Source organism: Helianthus annuus, chromosome 8 (assembly GCF_002127325.2).
Source record: "Helianthus annuus cultivar XRQ/B chromosome 8, HanXRQr2.0-SUNRISE, whole genome shotgun sequence".
NCBI lineage: Eukaryota > Viridiplantae > Streptophyta > Magnoliopsida > Asterales > Asteraceae > Helianthus > Helianthus annuus.
In genome coordinates this window covers 29,081,939-29,100,205 of record NC_035440.2, presented here as the reverse complement: position 1 = coordinate 29,100,205, position 18,267 = coordinate 29,081,939, and the positions used below count along the sequence as shown (strand labels likewise).

The following is an 18,267-nucleotide window of genomic DNA, read 5'->3' as shown; positions in this document are numbered from 1 at the left end:
TTCACCGGTGGTTATTCCTCATAACAACCAAGGGAGAACTTTTGAAGTAAGAACCAATTCGTTACAAAGTTTGCCGAAATATAAGGGGCTAGCAACGGAGGAGCCTTATTTCCATTTGGAAGCCTATGACTCAATTTGCAATACTCTTGGGAGTCAAGGTTTTTCGGCCGATGATATCAAGTTGGTACTATTTCAATTTTCTTTGGAGGACAAGGCAAAGAAGTGGTTCTACACTTTGCCTTCAGCATCTATTTATACTTGGGCGGAGATGCAACAAACATTCTTAGACGAATTTTATACCGCCCAAAAGACCAATGATGCGAGAAAAGGATTGAGGAGCTTTCAACAACAACAAGGCGAAATGTTCCATGAAGCATTCGAGCGTTTGAACATGATGATTAAAAATTGTCCACACCATGGGATTGAGCTTTGGGAGTTAATGAACGCTTTTCATGAAGGGTTGTGTGCCGAAGATGCACGAGATTTGATGTCCATCACAAATGGAACTTTTGGCACAAATTATGAGTATGAGGATTGGGAATTTTTGGAACAAATGGCGATCACCTCAAAGAGAAAGGCTCAAGCTTCAAGGAGAGCACGACCGGCCGTTACTCGAACACAAGTGCACGCGGTTGATGATGGTAATATACAAACTTCTAATCAAATTTATGACGTTTGTGCATTGTGTAATGAAATAGGTCATGCGGCGGAAAATTGCCAAGGAATGGTTGAAGGGCAATTTGAAGAAGTTCATGCCATTCAAGGTCAAGGAGGGGGTGGTAGAAATTACAACATGAATTCTAACACTTATCACCCCGGGTTGAGAAATCATCCGAATTTTCGTTATGGGAACCCTTCGAATCAATCAAACCCGAACTTTCAAGGTAGCCAAGGGAATTATGGTTCGCGCCAACCTTACAATAATCAAGGTGGATATAGAGGTGGGAACAACCAAGGATACCAAAGGCAATACCAAGCGGGTCAAGAAAAAGGGGGATCTTCGGGTGGAAATGAAATGATGGAAATGTTGAAGAGTATGCAAGCGGAGATGCAAAAGAGGAACCAAATGGATGACGCACGCATACAAAAGGATGAGGCGCGAGACAAAGCAATCCAAACTTTGACCACTCAAATGGGTCAACTTGCAACCGAAGTGTCCGAATTGAAGAAGGGTAAAGGTCAATTACCAAGCGACACTAAGGTAAATCCATCTCACGGTACGTCAAGAGGTAACAATGTTAATATTCATCATGTGAGTGTTTTGAGAAGTGGGAAAGAGTATAAAACCAATCCTTCACCGGATTTGGTTGAAGGGGTGGTTGAGGATATAACGGGTCAAGAAAGTGAGGAAGAAAACGAACCACCCATTGTTTCTTCTAAAAAAACCCAATTTTGAAAAACCCGAAATTATTAAAGAAAAAGAAAAAGTAAATGAGGGTGAGGGGTCTAGTGAAGTACCGTTTCCTTCGGCTTTGCTAGATCCGGGTAAAAAGAATTTTATTTCAAAACGGGGTCCTCAAAAAGAGGAAATGTGGGAGGTATTCAAACAGGTTAAAATTAATCTTCCTTTGCTTGAAGCTATTAAACAGGTACCCGCTTACGCCAAATTTCTAAAGGAATTGTGTACTCAAAAGAGGCAACAAAAAGTGCCTAAATTGGTAGATTTGACGGAGCGGGTAAGTGCGGTATTAAAAGGTGACCTTCCTCCTAAGTTACAAGATCCGGGAACGCCTTTAATAAATATTCAAGTTGGAAATTTTCAAACTACGAGGGCATTATTGGATCTTGGAGCCGGAGTAAGTATCCTACCGGGGGGGTTATATGACCAATACGATTTTGGTCCATTGAAGCGGGTTGAGACAACGGTTGTATTAGCCGACTTGTCTCATAAACTTCCCCGGGGTATCGTGCGGGATGTTATAGTTAAAGTTGATGAATTTTATTATCCCGTTGATTTCCTTGTGTTAGATTACTCATCCGCGGACCCAATTCAACAACAAAATGTTATTTTGGGTCGGCCATTTTTGAACACCGCACATGCTATTATTGATTGTCGTTATGGCACAGTTGACATGACATTCGGTAATAGAAAAATGAGGTTGAATGTTTTTACTAACGGTACTAATGTGTATGGTGATGAGTGTTTCTTGGCAGATTTTATAGATGGCTATGACCCGAAGGTGTTCGAAGAAGAAATTTTGGGTTCTTGTGTTTGTGATATGTCTTTGCAGGTTCATACATGCGAGTTAGAGGTTGAAGAGAAGGAGCAAGAAGCTCTCGCGGTGAAGGAAGGAAGTCCACCATGGACTTACCAAACAGATACTTTACCGGTGGAAATTGATTCGGGCACAAAGCCTTCTTTGGAAAGTCCACCAAGTGTAGAGTTGAAGGAGCTACCAAAGCACCTAAAGTATGCATTCTTGGGGGAGAATGATACCTTACCGGTAATCATTGCTTCCAACTTGGAGGTAGCTCAAGAGGAAGAATTGATGCGGGTGTTGAAGGCTCATAAGGCGGCGATTGGGTGGACGATAGCCGATTTAAAAGGCATTAGTCCATCAATTGTGATGCACAAGATTATTACAAGCGAGGATGCGAAGCCAACCCGTGAAACACAAAGAAGGTTAAATCCGAATTTGAGAGAGGTGGTGAAGAAAGAAGTCATCAAGTGGTTGGATGCGGGGATCATTTACCCCATTTCGGATAGTGCATGGGTAAGTCCGACACAGGTAGTGCCAAAAAAATCCGGCATCCAAGTAGTGAAAGATGAACAAGGTGAGCAAATCGCCACCCGCCCGGTAACCGGGTGGCGAGTGTGTATTGATTATCGCAAATTAAACGCGGCTACCTCAAAAGACCATTTCCCGTTACCCTTCATTGACCAAATAATTGAAAAACTTTCCGGTCAAAAATATTATTGCTTTTTGGATGGGTATTCGGGATATAACCAAATTGCTATTCACCCGGACGACCAACACAAAACCACGTTTACATGTCCATATGGTACATTTGCTTTTCGGCGAATGCCATTTGGACTATGTAACGCCCCCGCCACATTCCAAAGATGTATGATGAGTATATTTTCGGATATGGTCGGGGAGTCTCTTGAAGTGTTTATGGATGATTTTTCCATTTTTGGTCCAAGTTTTGACTCTTGTCTTAATGAATTAGAAAAAGTTTTAAAAAGGTGTGTTGAGACAAACTTGGTACTAAGTTGGGAAAAAAGCCATTTTATGGTTCAAGAGGGTATTGTTTTGGGGCAGGTCATTTCGGACCGGGGGATGGAGGTAGACAAAGCAAAGATTCGGGTAATTTCATCTTTACCCCCACCAAAGAATGTAAAGGGGGTGAGATCTTTTTTGGGACATGCGGGGTTTTACCGAAGGTTTATTAAAGGCTTTAGTGTGATCACAAAACCTTTATGTAACTTATTATTAAAAGATGTTCCCTTTGATTTTACTGACGAATGTTTGCAAGCGTTTCATGTTTTGAAGGAACAGTTGGTGAAGGCTCCCATTTTGCAACCACCGGATTGGTCAAAGCCGTTCGAGATTATGTGTGATGCTAGTGATACAACTATTGGAGCGGTTTTGGGGCAAAGGGTAGATAAAAAGCCGGTGGTGATATACTATGCAAGCAAAACATTGTCCGAGGCGCAACTTAACTACACCACAACCGAGAAAGAATTATTAGCGGTGGTGTATGCCTTGGACAAGTTTCGATCTTATATTTGGGGAAGCAAGGTGATAGTATATTCGGATCATAGCGCGGTCCGATATTTGATGGAGAAAAAAGATGCAAAGCCCCGATTGATTCGTTGGGTGCTTTTACTACAAGAATTCGATCTTGAGATTCGGGACAAAAAAGGGTGTGAAAATGTTGTTGCGGATCATTTGTCCCGAATCCCGTTGGAAGGTGTCGATGACCCAAGTGAAATAAATGAACGGTTCCCCGATGAAGAATTGTTGGCCGTCTCCACTTATGTTGCACCTTGGTATGCCCATTATGTCAATTATTTGGCTAAAGGTGCAATTCCAAGTCATTGGACTAGGAAGAGACGACAACAATTTCTTAGTCAAGTGAAGCAATACATATGGGACGAACCCGACTTGTTCAAAATTGGAGCCGATCAAGTGATACGAAGATGTGTTCCCGAAACGGAAGTTCTAGAGATTTTGATTCATGCTCATTCATCGGCGTGTGGTGGGCATTTTAGTGGGAACAAGACGGGTTATCGGGTGTTATCTAGTGGGTTTTATTGGCCCACGATTTTCAAGGATTCTTGTGAGTATGCCCGGAATTGCATCAATTGTCAAAGAATGGGAAGTATTTCGAAACGTGATGAAATGCCGTTAAACCCGATTTTGGTAGTAGAGGTATTTGATGTTTGGGGAATTGACTTCATGGGTCCTTTCCCAAACTCAAATGGGTTCTTATACATTTTGGTGGCGGTTGATTACGTGTCGAAATGGATTGAAGCTATTGCCACAAGGACCAATGATCACTCCGTTGTATGTAAGTTTGTGCAATCTAATATTTTTGCTCGTTTTGGTGTGCCTAGGGTGATAATAAGTGATGGCGGGTCGCATTTCAAGAATTTCAATTTTGGGAAGTTGCTCAAGAGATACAATGTGAACCACCGCGTTGCTACACCATACCACCCGCAAACGAGTGGTCAAGTGGAAGTATCTAACCGGCAAATTAAAGAGATTTTAATGAAGACGGTGAGAACGGATCGGAAGGATTGGTCAAGCAAGCTTGATGATGCATTGTGGGCCTATCGAACGGCTTACAAAACTCCACTTGACACCACTCCTTATCGGATGGTTTATGGGAAAGGATGTCATTTGCCCATGGAATTGGCACACCGGGCGTATTGGGCAATTAAAACGGTGAACGCAAACTATGATGAAGCGGGTCGGGCGAGAAAGCTTCAATTGAATGAAATAGAGGAAATAAGAGATCAAGCCTATGAATGTGCATCCGCGTACAAAGACAAACTTAAAAAAGTTCATGATGCGAAGATAAAGAAAAAGAACTTTGAAGTGGGTCAAAAGGTGTGGTTGTATAATTCAAGGCTGAAATTGTTTGCGGGGAAACTGAAAAGCAAGTGGATGGGTCCTTACGTTGTCCGAAGAGTGGGAAGGTTCGGAGATGTTGATATTCAAGACGAACGAACAAACAAGCAACAAACGGTTAACGGGCATCGCCTCAAACCGTACTTGGAAGGGAATGATATCAACAACCTTGAGCTAGATAAAGTGGGCTACATTTTACGCCCGGTGGATGATGAGGAAACGTGAAAGAGGCCCAGGTTTGGTATTTGTAAATATTTAGTGTAGTTTATTTCGTTTCGAATAAATCTCGTTCAAAACCGGTGTTCGAAACAAGTGTGGGGAAATTTTCACGAATTTTCCGAAAATAGTGTTGAGGACAACACGGGTTTTTAACGGGGGGTAGGGTAAAATTTATGTCTTTTCTTTAAAATTATAAAAACTTATAAAAATTTAAAAAAAAAAAAAAAAAAAAAAAAAGTTTTTGAGAAAAATCAACCCCCCTAAGCCCAGTTACCACCGTAAGCTACGGTGGGGGGGCGTAGCTTACGGTGGCCTTTTAGAAATCAAAGCCATACGGTAAGTAGCCCCTGTTTTACGGTACACCATAATTCCCCAGATGTCACCGTAAGCTACGGCGATGTGCCGTAGCGTACGGCGCCGAGCGGGTTTTGGGGGTCCGGTTCAAATCGCTGCTTTATATAAAAAAAAAAAAAAAAAAAAAAAAAGAAAATCCGAAAATTTAACAAATAATAATAATAAAACAAACCATTAACATCTCCCAACCACACAAATCTTCATTCATCCCCAACCATAACTTTTCTTCTTCTTCTTCTTCACTTCACCTAAAAACCCTAACCTTCACACTTTCATAACTTTCTCAAAACAAGTCCGATTTCGGTGATTCTTGGGTCCATTTTGGGTGGAATTTCACAAGGAATTCAGATTTAGTACTGAATCTTTAAGATTCCTTAGTTTTCTGGGTCGAATTTCAAACCCTAGGTGCCGAAAATTTGGGTCTTTTTGTGGGTTTTTGTGTGAACTTCAAGCTTTAGTGATTCTCATCTTCTATAACACCAAGGTATGCAATTTTTGTTCATTCTTTGAAGTACATTGAGGTTTGTAAGTTTCCATCATGTTTTTGCTTACACACTTGCTTGTATGAGATAGATGATAGAACTTTGTGAACCATTGATTGTTGTTGGTATAAATGTGTTGATGTTTTATGAAACTTTGTTGGAAAAATTCTGATTTTAGGGGACATCATGCCAAAATTTTGTTTAAAAAAATAAAAATTTTGGGTTTTTGCACATTTATATCTATAACATGAAGCAAGTGTGGGGAAGATGGGATAAAAATAACTAACTTGAATTGTTTGCTTGGTTGTGAATGTGTGTAGGTATGGCATCTAGGAAAGGAAAGGGAATTGCAAGTTCTTCCCAAGGGGATGCGGCATAACAGAAAAGGAGGAAATTGGCTCGGATTGGTGACCCGGATTCGGAGGAGGATGCACCGCCAAGGGGGCCAAAGCCGGATTGGACAACCGGTTCATTGTTAGACCAACCCGCGGAATGGAGAGAGGAACTTTTTCACGATCAAATGAACAAGTTAAAACAAAGGGGAGAAGCGTTTATTTGTGAAAAAGAAATCCGGGAGGCGGATTTTGCCCCGTTTGGGATCATCGCCAAGTTTAATGCGTTGGGTTGGGGAGCGGCCACAAAATGCTATGATGGTGAGACGAAGAAAATGTATGACAAGCAAATTCAAGAGTGGGTGGCATCACTCGAATGTCCCCCATTCAAGGCTCCGAACAAGATGCGATTAGTTGGGAAGTGTAATGGTGTGAAAGTGGAAATGTCATATGATTCTTTGCGCCGGGTGGCGAAGTTCGATGATGGGCCGGCCAATGAATATATCTACCCGAGTCTTAGGGATCTTTATCATGAGCCCGCGAAACATGAACAATGGCAAGCCATGCTTGATTACCTCTTCCTTCCGGGCACAACACATGGGAAGTTATATAGAAGAAATTTAAGGATGGAAGCGAAGTTGTTATTGACGTTGTGCATGTACAATGTCATGCCAAGGCGGGGTGACAAGATGGAGGTGCGGTTTCAAGAAGTACCAGTTTTGTATATGTTGATGAACGGGTCACCAAAGGTTCCTTTCCGATTTTTGGTACTAAACAACATCTGGTTGAGCAAGATTAGCGGGGAAAGGAAGATTATACCCCATTGCCGGTTGATTACGGCATTACTCAAGAAGTATGGGGCAATCAAAGGAGATGAAAGAGGTTCTTACAAGAGGTTTAGACCATTCGACCTTAAGAATCTTGGGTCGGATTGGACATACACCGAATCGGATAGGTTTCATAAGTTGAAAACGGATGGTAGAAGGTGGAGAGCGCTAAAAGTAGACGCTAGACCGTTACGACCGGGGGAGGAAGAGGAGCCCGAGTCAACGGATGATGAAGTGAGCGGGGATGATGATTACCGCGAAGACACATTCACGGTAGATGCTCAAGTAAGAGGTGTTGGTCAAGCGGGAGTTCAAGGAGCCGGCATACAATCTGGCTATGTGGGAAGTGCATTTGACTATGCACAACAAGCTTACGACCCGTATTGGGCCCACTCGGGGGATATGGGTCAAATCATTCAGCAAAGGCGGCCACCCACATTCGGCAATTGGAGTGAACCAAACCAAGTGTTATTTGATCATCAAACTTTTTTGGGTGCTAGTGCGGAAAGGGCTATCAAAAGAAGCTATGATAGGAATGAGCAATTGAACCGCGCTCATAGATATGCTCATGAAGAAGAGATGAATAACCGTTACTTGGATGATCGACAAAGGCGCATGCACGATCAATGGCATGCGGGGCAACCGGTTGTGGGAGATCCACCCGTTGTGGACTACACCACACTTCCACCATATGATGGTAGTGTGTCATACCCCACCCCACCATTGCACCACTCTCAATGGGTGGATCCGCATGCTATGAGTTACCAACAAGCAAATCCAAGTAGTGATCAAGGAAGCAGTAGTGGCGGTGGAGCATTTGGTTTTGGTGAATGGACGGATGTGATGACATCCATCTTTGGGCCTCCACAGCCGAAGTATTACTAGCCAGGTCGTATTTCGCTCCTTTGTACATTTTTGTATATATGTTTATGTGTTTATGTTTATGTTGCGGTTGGGAGGTTGGGTGGTGTTTGTGTTAATATGTTTGTGGGTTGTGAGCGTTGGTGGTGTCTAAAAAAAAAAATAAATAAATAAATATGGGTTTGAGAATATAAGCAATTGGGGATGTTCTTTTTGAAAGTGATCTTTCCCTCAAAACCATACATTGGGACAATGTATCCCAAGTGTGGGGATGGGGGAAATTTTTGAGAAATTCAAAAAATTTTGCAAATCTAAGCGAAAGTGTAAAAATTTGAAAACTTGATATTGTCCATTTGACACACCGACACCCATTTCAAATCTTTTCTTGGTGAGAATTGAGCCACGCATGATTGTTAGTAATATTTCCTTGTTTGAGTGGCGTTGTGTGTTGTGTGTTAATAGAACTTGTGTGTGAATACTTGTTAAATCCTAGAGTCAACATGCTTTTGAAGATGATAGGGGACTTCTAGGATGCCTCGTCTAGATGAGTGCGAGTGTGGGATTTGGGGGGTTGGACCTCATTAATTATATATATGAGCATGGTTGCGAGAAGGGTGGGGGTTTGGACATTTAGTTGCCCATTTTGTGCTTAAAGCCTATCATTTGTTACCCCCTAGTTAGTTACCCAAAAATTTACCCGATTTGACCCGGTCTTATAGTATTAGTGGTTGTTTAGTAATTTGTGGTTTAGTTATATGAAAAAAAAAAAAGTGATGTTTAGTTGTTTTGTATATAGTAGTTAAGTTTGATAGTTGTTCGTTTATTTCATTGTGTAATAAAAGACCGGGTTAAATCCTTCGCTACTACATATATATTCCTTTTCCTACCCTTGCACCTAGCCCCATTACAACCCGTAAGTTTCCTTGATTCAAAAGCATGCTAGGCATTGGTTAGGAGGCAACTTGATTTTCATACAAGCTTATTGTCGCACACACACATATACGCATTGGGTGGTTTAGCATAAGTTGCTAATTTTTCTTGTCACCGAGATTTTGTGAGGGGTGTGTCTTGTGGATTGATAAAAAGCTAGTAAAAGGATGGCACTTTGGTTTGGTTTGCATGATTGGTCGCTTATGGTTAAAAACAGTTTTTGAAGTGGTTGCTTGGGACAAGCAACGGGTAAGTGTGGGGATGTGACGGGTGGTCCGTAGGACAACCCTTAAAAGGCTTAAACATAACGCACATTCTACATTTTATCCGGTTATTTGCGTGAATTAGGTAATCACAAGTTTATGATGGTGCAGGTGTTAAAGTGTACAAAATGCGGGTTTAAGGAAGCTTGAAGGATGCGAGAGGCTGGCGTGATCGAGATGTGTGGAAACCAAGGGAAATGAAGGAAATCGGAGCAAAAGATCACTCAGAGCCGTAAGCTACGCCACCAGGCCGTAGCTTACGGCACTTATAACATGCTAAAAAGTAGTGCCGTAAGACAGGAGCACAAGGGCGTAAAGGAATGATGCTCACCGTAAGCTACGGCGGCTTGCCGTACCTTACGGTGCCATGTTGACCATTTCAAGTTGCTGGGTGCCGTAAGCTACGGCAGGCGGCGTAGCTTACGGCGCCGATTGTTCCAAAGTCATAACCCCCGCATTTAAAGTCCAGTTTATGAAGAATTATGATGTCTCATGATGGGTTTCGGTTACTACTTGAGGAAGACGAGTGGGGGACTATTTAGGAAGCACTTGGAAGATAAAAAACACATCTTTGGCTTGATCTTTTCACTAGAATTTGGGGAAACAATCTTTGCACTATATTCTTGTCTTTGTTGGTGATACTTGTGAACTTGGTTTTTATTTCTTGTTTGTCATGATGTTAGTTAAAGCCATGAGTGGCTAGACACTTTAATGACTATCTTGTGGTGAAGGTTTGTTAGACTTTTGTGTTCTTATTTGCATTTCTAGAATATCAATCCTTTTTATTTAAATTGATTGTTATGGTGTGTAATCGATTGTTAGTAACAGGTTGAATCTTATTTTAAACTAATTAGAAACCATACGTTCTTGGTGCCGTTGGCAATCGAGATGTCATGGGTATAGTTGGGTTTGGGTAAGGTTTGATTGATCATCGGGTGATAACCTCACGTTCTCGGAATCTGAGTACTTCGTCCCCTTTCATCACTGCAAATGTTTATACATGAACTATGTCTATGTAGTTCTTTCTAGTTAAATGATTAACACAAAAGTTGAAGCAAACCGGATACCCAAGATAGTTGTTTATTTCTCAATTGTTTACAATCTCAAATTTTCAGTTTGCAAAGTAGTTAATTAATCTTAGTTTTTAAAATCAATCAAAATCCAAACAACTCTTGAATTTTACTTTTTCTTGCAATTAGTTTAATTTAGTTAACTTAGAGAAGCGATTCAAATAGCACATTTTCCACAAACTCCCTGTGTTCGATACCCGCTTACCACTATTTACATAGTTGTTTTTGGGATTAAATTTGCGTGACCACGACATCACGTCAACACCGCAAAAGATTACCAAGTGATCGATTAACAACCTCCGTCTGCCCATCAGTTTGTGGGTGGTAAGCACTGCTAAAATTGAGCTGAGTGTTCACCATTTTCCATAAACTGCGCCAAAAGTGACTCAAGAAACGAGTATCCCGATCAGAAACTATAGAGGATGGCAAACCATGCAAACGATAGATATCCCGAAAGAATAACTGAGCCACATTAACTGCATATGTTGTCTTCTTGCAAGGAATAAAGTGAACCATTTTCGAAAACCGGTCCACCACTACAAAGATCGAATCATTACCACGCTGAGTACGGGGTAACCCCAACACAAAATCCATGCTAATATCAACCCAAGGCTGCTGAGGAATGGGTAGAGGCATATAAAGCCCTGCATTAGTAGCTGTGCCTTTTGAAACTTGACAGATCCTGCAACGTCTAACAAATCGATCAACATCCCTTCGCATAGTAGGCCAAAAATAAGAAGACTGCACTAGCCGTAAAGTACGGTCTCTCCCCACATGCCCTTCTCCATGCAGTTCTTTAATTATTTGAAGTCGAAGGCTGGAATTGGGAATACACAATTGATTTTCCTTAAAAAGAAAACCATCATGCACAAGAAAATCTGCCCTCTTCCCAAACTGCACATCCTGCAAAATGACAGAAAAATATGGATCTGTTGTGAGCTGTTCCATGAGATTGTCTAGCCCAGGTACAACAACTCTCATAGAAACAAGCAGGCTACTCCTCCTGCTCAAGGCATCTGCCACACGGTTGGAAATTCCAGACTTATGCTTCACAACAAAAGTAAACTTTTCCAAGAATGCCATCCACCGGGCATGCTTATGTGACACTTTATCTTGACTGCGGATATGCCTCAACGAATCATAGTCTGTAAATAAAACAAACTCCTTGTGAAACAAATAATGACGCCAATGTTTCACAGCCTGGACCACTGCATAAAATTCAAGATCATAAGTGCTATAACGTAACTTTGGCCCAGTCAACTTCTCACTGAAATAAGAAACCGGACGCCCCCCTTGACTTTGGACTGCCCAATACCACCCTGCGAGGCATCTGTGTGCAACTCAAAAACCCGAGAAAAATCTGGCAATATTAGAATTGGTGCTGTTGTAAGCTTTTCTTTGATTAACTGAAAAGCTGACTCTGCCTCCTCAGTCCATATAAAAGTCTTCCCCTTCATGCAGTCAGTCACTGGCGCCATAAGGGAACTGAAATTTCGAATGAACCGTCTATAAAATGAAGCAAGACCATGGAAGCTACGTACTTCAGTTATTGTAGTGGGGGTTGGCCACTGCTTAACAGCCGCTACCTTTGACTCATCCACCTGTATTCCGTCACCAGAAACAACATACCCCAAAAACAGGACCTTAGGGACCATAAAGACACACTTCTTTTTGGCTGCATACAAGTTATCCCTTCGGAGCAAGGTCAAAACCTGCCGTACATGCTTCACATGCTCATCAAAATTAGGGCTATAAATAAGAACATCATCAAAATAAACCACCACAAACTTGCCAATAAAGGGTCTAAACAACTGGTTCATGACCCGCATAAACGTACTAGGGGCATTGGACAAGCCAAAAGGCATCACTAACCATTCATACAATCCCTCACGAGTCTTGAAGGCGGTTTTCCACTCATCCCCAGGCCTGAGTCGGATCTGGTAATACCCACTCTTCAAGTCTAGTTTCGTGAAAATAGTGGCACCGCTAATTTGATCAAGTAAATCATCAAGTTGGGGAATCGGAAATCGGTACCTTACAGTGATCTTGTTGATTGCACAACTGTCAACACACATACGCCATGTCCCATCCTTCTTTGGAGTCAACAGAGCAGGAACAGCACAAGGACTCATGCTTTCCCGAACATACCCTTTAGAAATTAAGTCTTCAACCTGCCGACGTAATTCCTCATGTTCTTTTGGGCTCATCCTGTAATGGGGCTTATTGGGTAGTTGGGACCCCGGTTCCAAATCAATGTGATGTTGGATGTCTCGTAGGGGTGGCAACCCGGCAGGTAAATCATCTGGGAAAACATCAATAAACTCCTCGAATAACGGGACCATACATTCAGGAATGTCGACTTCCTCGGCCACAGGCTTCCCAATCAAAATAAAAACATTGTCTGCTTCCTCCAACTCATCTTGAAACTGACTAATGGTCAACAGAGTACCCGACTGTTTCGTGGCTAACTGCTTAGGCTTGCTAGGAACAAGAGTGATCTTCACACCACCAAACAGAAAACTATAAGTATTGGACCGCCCGTTATGTTCTATATTACGCTCGTACTCCCAAGGTCTGCCCAACAATAAGTGACACGCGTCCATAGGGACCACATCACACACGACATCATCCTTGTACGTGGACCCAACGTTTCCCCCAGCAGGGGTAAATGAACCGCCCACCCGACGGTTTTGTTTCTCAAACGCCAACGCCCGTTGGTGTGCCTCTGGAATGGTTAACGGATCAAAAAGGTTCACGGACTCTATAATTTGAACCCTAAGACCCCCAATATACCGAGAAACAAGTTGTTCCTCCGGTTCTTGAATATCATTCCTCGCGATCAATTGATAAAACTCCGTTGTATAATCATCAACAGATTTGGCCCCCTGTTTTAAATTCTGTAGACGTTGGTACATCAACCTTTGAAAATTATGAGGCAAAAAGTTGGACCGCAAGCATTTCTTCATCTTGGCCCATGTCACGATCCTTGACTTTCCGAGCCTATTCCGTGTTAATTTCAATTGTTGCCACCACGCAGAGGCCCTAACACGTAATCTGGTAGCGATCAAGGCCACCCGCTTGTTTTCAGGCACCTCCTTGTACTCGAACACCTCCTCTACAGTAGCCAACCAATCGATGAACCCCTCCGGATTCAAACTAGACCCATCAAATTCCGGAATATCAACTCTTATCCCAGAATCCCAACGCCTGTTACCCCCTCCACGTTCACCCCTTGGTTGCCCCTCCCGTTCGTCTTCGGAAGTCGAATCATCACCAAATGGGTTACTAAGTTCAGAACCATACCCGTCATTGGGTCTCTGCCTCCTACGATTGATCAAGTCGGCCATCCGGTCAGTCAACTGATTGACCACTTGATCCAACCGCTCATCCACCCTTGCCATAAGCCGCTACTCCAACTCCCGTTCATACACTTCATCGAGAGGCCTGTTGTTGTTTCTCCTCGGAGGCATTTTGAGCCAGGAACCTGGCTCTGATACCAACTGATGTAGTGCGTGGTACGATAAATGAAGATCAAACACGTTGATTCTACAAATACCCGTGTAGTTCTTCCCCAACCCCAAAATTCAACCCAAAGGGCACGGAATTTGAAGTGAAAAATCAGTTTTCTCAAAATTCAAGTCTGAACTTTTCATTATCTTTAGCAACATATAAATAGAGACTGAAATTCGAAAATGGGCCTAAAACACACTTGGGCCAAAAACTAGAACAAAACAAAAGTCCAAAAAACCCACTAAAAAACATAAAACATAAAATAACTCATGGAAATAAGCGTTTTTTGGCCCGGACGATGACCCAAACCGCCATCAGCGGTTTGCAGCAAGATAGAGCTTGTTCTCACGTTCAAATCTCCTGGTCGCACGTCCCAAACGGACCCCCGTAGCCCAAGTTAGAGCCATTTTAGTGAGGCCCCTTTTGTTACGCGGTCTTGGGCCTCCAAATACAAAATAGCCCGCTCCTCTACACTTGGGCCTGCATCAGCACCACTTCACATCCATCAGCTCAAGCTCTTCTGCATCGATTTGGTCGTAATCTTCCTTTGTGAGCATCGGATTACCAATTCTTCCAGCAATCAAACTTTCATACGACTCTAACATGGCGACAAGAGATGCCATGTGTTGCTTAGCCACTTCAGGAGATAGATGTTGACCATTCTGAATGTTCAAGGTCACATTACACTGCAGATTTGTAGAATTTTGCTTCTGAGGGCTAGGTGTGTTGCTGTTTGGCTCAAAGCTTGAGAATGATGAAGTAGATCCACCACTTTGAGTTGTAGTACTTGCATTTGGACTTGCAGAACCATCAGCACTGAATGCAGTACTAATCTTTGGACTTTGACTCGGAGTGGCCTCAAACTTGTTTCCTCTATAGTACAGACTGACATCTTGCTTGGCATTTGGATTTGTCATGATAGCTGTCTTTTGAATATCTAGCCCCTGTTCTTCAATCTTCTGAATGAATTGAGCCAAATTCATGCTCTCGGACTTTTTCATAAGTTTCACAACCATCAAATATGTTCCCCACTTATGCTGTGGTAACGCCTCAGCTAGTTTATCGACCCACTCATCGTCCTCTTTCTTGATGTCCAATCTACCCATTTCCAATACCAGATGACAATACCTATCAATGGTTTGTTTCGTAGTTTCATGATCGAAAGCTGTAAACATATCAAATAATTTTTTCAATAATGCCTTCTTGTTTTTTATCATATCAGCACTCCCTCTGAATTTCTGAATCAAAGCCTCCCAGATTGATCTAGCTGTACCATTATGTTGAAGTAAGACAAAGATGTCTTCTTTAACTGCTTGCTGAAGGATGCTGATCATCATCTTTTCACTTGTGTATTTTAACTTGTCAGCTTCTGTAAAATCATTAAAACCCTTCTCTAATCCACGTTCATTCTTTGGTTTCTCATAATCTTTTAGCAATGAACACCATGCATCGAATCTATAAGCTTGAACCCAGTTCTCGAATCGGTTTTTCCAACCCTGAAAATCTTCAATGTACATGAGTTTCGGTGGTTTCTGATGAGTTCCCGTCTCATTCTCATTATACAACGCTTCAGCAGCGGTTACAGGGGCAACGGGTGTCGCGAACGCATTGTAGAACTCTTCAGCCATGTTTCAATAATCAGATGATACTTCGGGAAATACCTGACAACACACAAACAAAACACAATTAGTTTAAAGATTTATCAATTAATAGAAACGAACTGGTACTCGAACTGGTGATTATTCTGTGCGGATTGAGGGTTGATAAAGTGTGCGGATTACAGGTTGACACACTGTGCGGACTGCTATGACCCGGATCAAATACGAATGACTTGACCCCTTTTCGTGTAAACTGACTAACTTTCAAATGACCTGATGAATACTTCAAACGAACTTGACAAAATTCAACGATCTGGAATTCGTATGACTAGGAGATGATTTTAACCACTTCAAGTGAAATGATGACTTTTTCAAGCAAACTGAATGAATGAACTAGATCAACTGGGCCACAAAATATGAGCTTCCAATGAGCCGCAAACAATGAAGTTCACTTAGGCTAGGCTTAGAAAAATTTGGGCCGTGCACTTTAGTATATCCGATAACAATAACAACTGATTGGATCGTGAATATGAATCACATGGGCCAAGATAAATGATGGGCTGACAACAACACAATGAGCCGAAATCTATATACTTTGAAATATCCAATTTATCATGTCCAAATCATTAACCAATGATATGCAAACAGCACATGCAAACAAACCGACAACAATGATTTTAAAATCTTGAATGATATGGTTGAACTAACAAGATTGGACCGCACATAATAGTGACAGATTCACATGGACTGCTTTTAAAATCTCGTGGCCGACAACACTTTTACCCCACATTTAATTTCATTGGGCCGAATATTATCATGAACCTATCTAGTCACATGAAACATTTAACAACTTTTCATGCAAAATCTTGAATTTGACCAAGACACTTAAACTATGATTGGGCCGTTTGATTTAGTGGACTGACACCTCAATTTCCAATAAGAGTCTCATTGGGCAGCCAATTACACAACTTCACAACTCAATGCACTTGGCAGACATCTTTATATATTCATGTTTTCATTTGAGCTCACTCATGTTCACATGCAAAACCTTGGGCAAACAACTTTTCATTAATATCTATCACATGTAAACTGACAATCTCGATTTATGTATCACACAACACAATATACTTATCATGCAAAATATACTTGTTTAAACGGAATGCCACCTTCAAACGGAGGCACCAATTTCAAACGGAAATGATCAGTTTCAAATGGAAATGGCTAGCTTTCAAACGATTAACCCAACATTTTCAAACGATAAGGTTCATATTTCAAACGGTATCTTCAAACGGAAGAGGTCATTCAAATGATAGTTCTAACGGAATGCATATTTTCAAACGATAGGGTCCTGTTTCAAACGGAATGGTCTATGACGTCAACATTTGTCGAACAATTTCAAACGGAAACCATATTTTTATCAAGTTTTGGTTCGATTTAAAGTCCAATACTCTCAAGAATTTGTTAAAACACTGTTATGTATATCATATGTGGAAAACAGCCGTTTTTATCCGTGAAAAGTATTAATTTTGTGACAGAAGGTGTAGAAAATAGATTTTCAAGCTGAAAATGGCAAGAACTCTTCCTCCTGAGCTTTGATACCATATGTAGAATCGATTTCGACCTGAATGAGTCGTTCGGAAGAGCTCTAGTCCGTTTCGGAGGCGGAAACTAAGAAACGGATGTGAAAACAACTTGAAATACACTTTAAACCTCTTGTATATTGAAATAACAATGTTTACAATCAGAGGAAATACCGGCAGCACTTCGGTATCACTTGGCCTGTTCGTTACAAATGACATAAACAACCAGCCTATTTATACTAGACACCTTCCGTTTGAAACCCTTCAAACGGTCACACTTCCCAAACGGAACCCTTCAAACGAATGCCTTTCAAACGGGCTCCTTTCTCAAACGGTTGGGCCTTCAAATGATTGGGCCTTCAAACGGTTACCATCTCAATTCAAACGGTCAACATAAATCTTCATATTTTTCATGCATTCCATATTTGTGATGACATCAATGATGTTACCTTTGTGATGTCGTTTATGATGTCACCTATGTGATGTCATGCTTGTTCAAATCCACAATGAACCCGAGACTCGACATAAGACGAAGACGACAGATGAATGCACCAACAGATAAAGATGAAACCGAGGAGTTAGAGTCAAAATCAACGTCAAAGTCTGACACGTCAAGACCAACAGTCGAAAAGGGCAAACGTGTTTACAATAAAGATTTTCTGTTATCACAAAATAATTTGAATGACGAAACATTCAAAGTAGCTTATACTTTGAATGATTCCGACAAATTATATTCCGATGAAGAATTTCCAATAAGAGGTATTAAAACTGAAATGATTTAAAAGGTTTTCAAATTAACAGAAATTACTATTTCTGAAATAAAAGATGTAAATCTTACTGAAAAACCTAAAAAAATACACCTCAAGAGTTCAACAAGGGTTAAACAAGAAAAAGGGTTACAGTTCTGGTTCTGGTTTTCAAAAGAAACCAAACCATAACAGTAATTTCAAAAAAAAAAAAAGATTTAGGTTTTATTCCACCAGAAAATCATAAAAATGAGAAAACTTATAAACCAAGAACTGTATTTGTTTCAGGATCAAGTTCGGAAGAAGAAGAAAAGAGCTCATTCTGGAAGCAGACGAACAAAGAATTCCTTGCTCAGAAGCAAGAGGGAATGAAGAATGATGAGCAACATCAAAGGATGGAGACGAGAACCTATTTTC

General features: G+C 41.3%; 1 protein-coding gene and 1 non-coding gene across 2 annotated transcripts; one reads left to right on the top strand and one right to left on the bottom strand.

Moving 5' to 3' along the window:
* Positions 1–317: 317 nt before the first annotated feature.
* Positions 318–423, bottom strand: LOC118481557. Its single transcript, XR_004865765.1, has one exon. It is a non-coding gene; the product is annotated as a small nucleolar RNA R71 (small nucleolar RNA).
* A 5,554-nt stretch (positions 424–5,977) lies between these two features.
* LOC118481215 lies at positions 5,978–8,295 on the top strand. The gene is made up of 2 exons (XM_035976563.1): positions 5,978–6,135; positions 6,454–8,295. The coding sequence occupies exon 2, from the start codon at positions 6,654–6,656 to the stop codon at positions 8,175–8,177; it is 1,524 nt and encodes a 507-aa protein (XP_035832456.1). The 5' UTR covers positions 5,978–6,135; positions 6,454–6,653; the 3' UTR covers positions 8,178–8,295.
* The last annotated feature ends 9,972 nt before the right edge of the window (positions 8,296–18,267 follow it).

What these genes read in the sequence shown, in the direction of transcription:
- LOC118481215 (XM_035976563.1), top strand. Translation starts at nt 6,654, where the DNA reads ATGAACAAGTTAAAACAAAGGGGAGAAGCGTTTATTTGTGAAAAAGAA.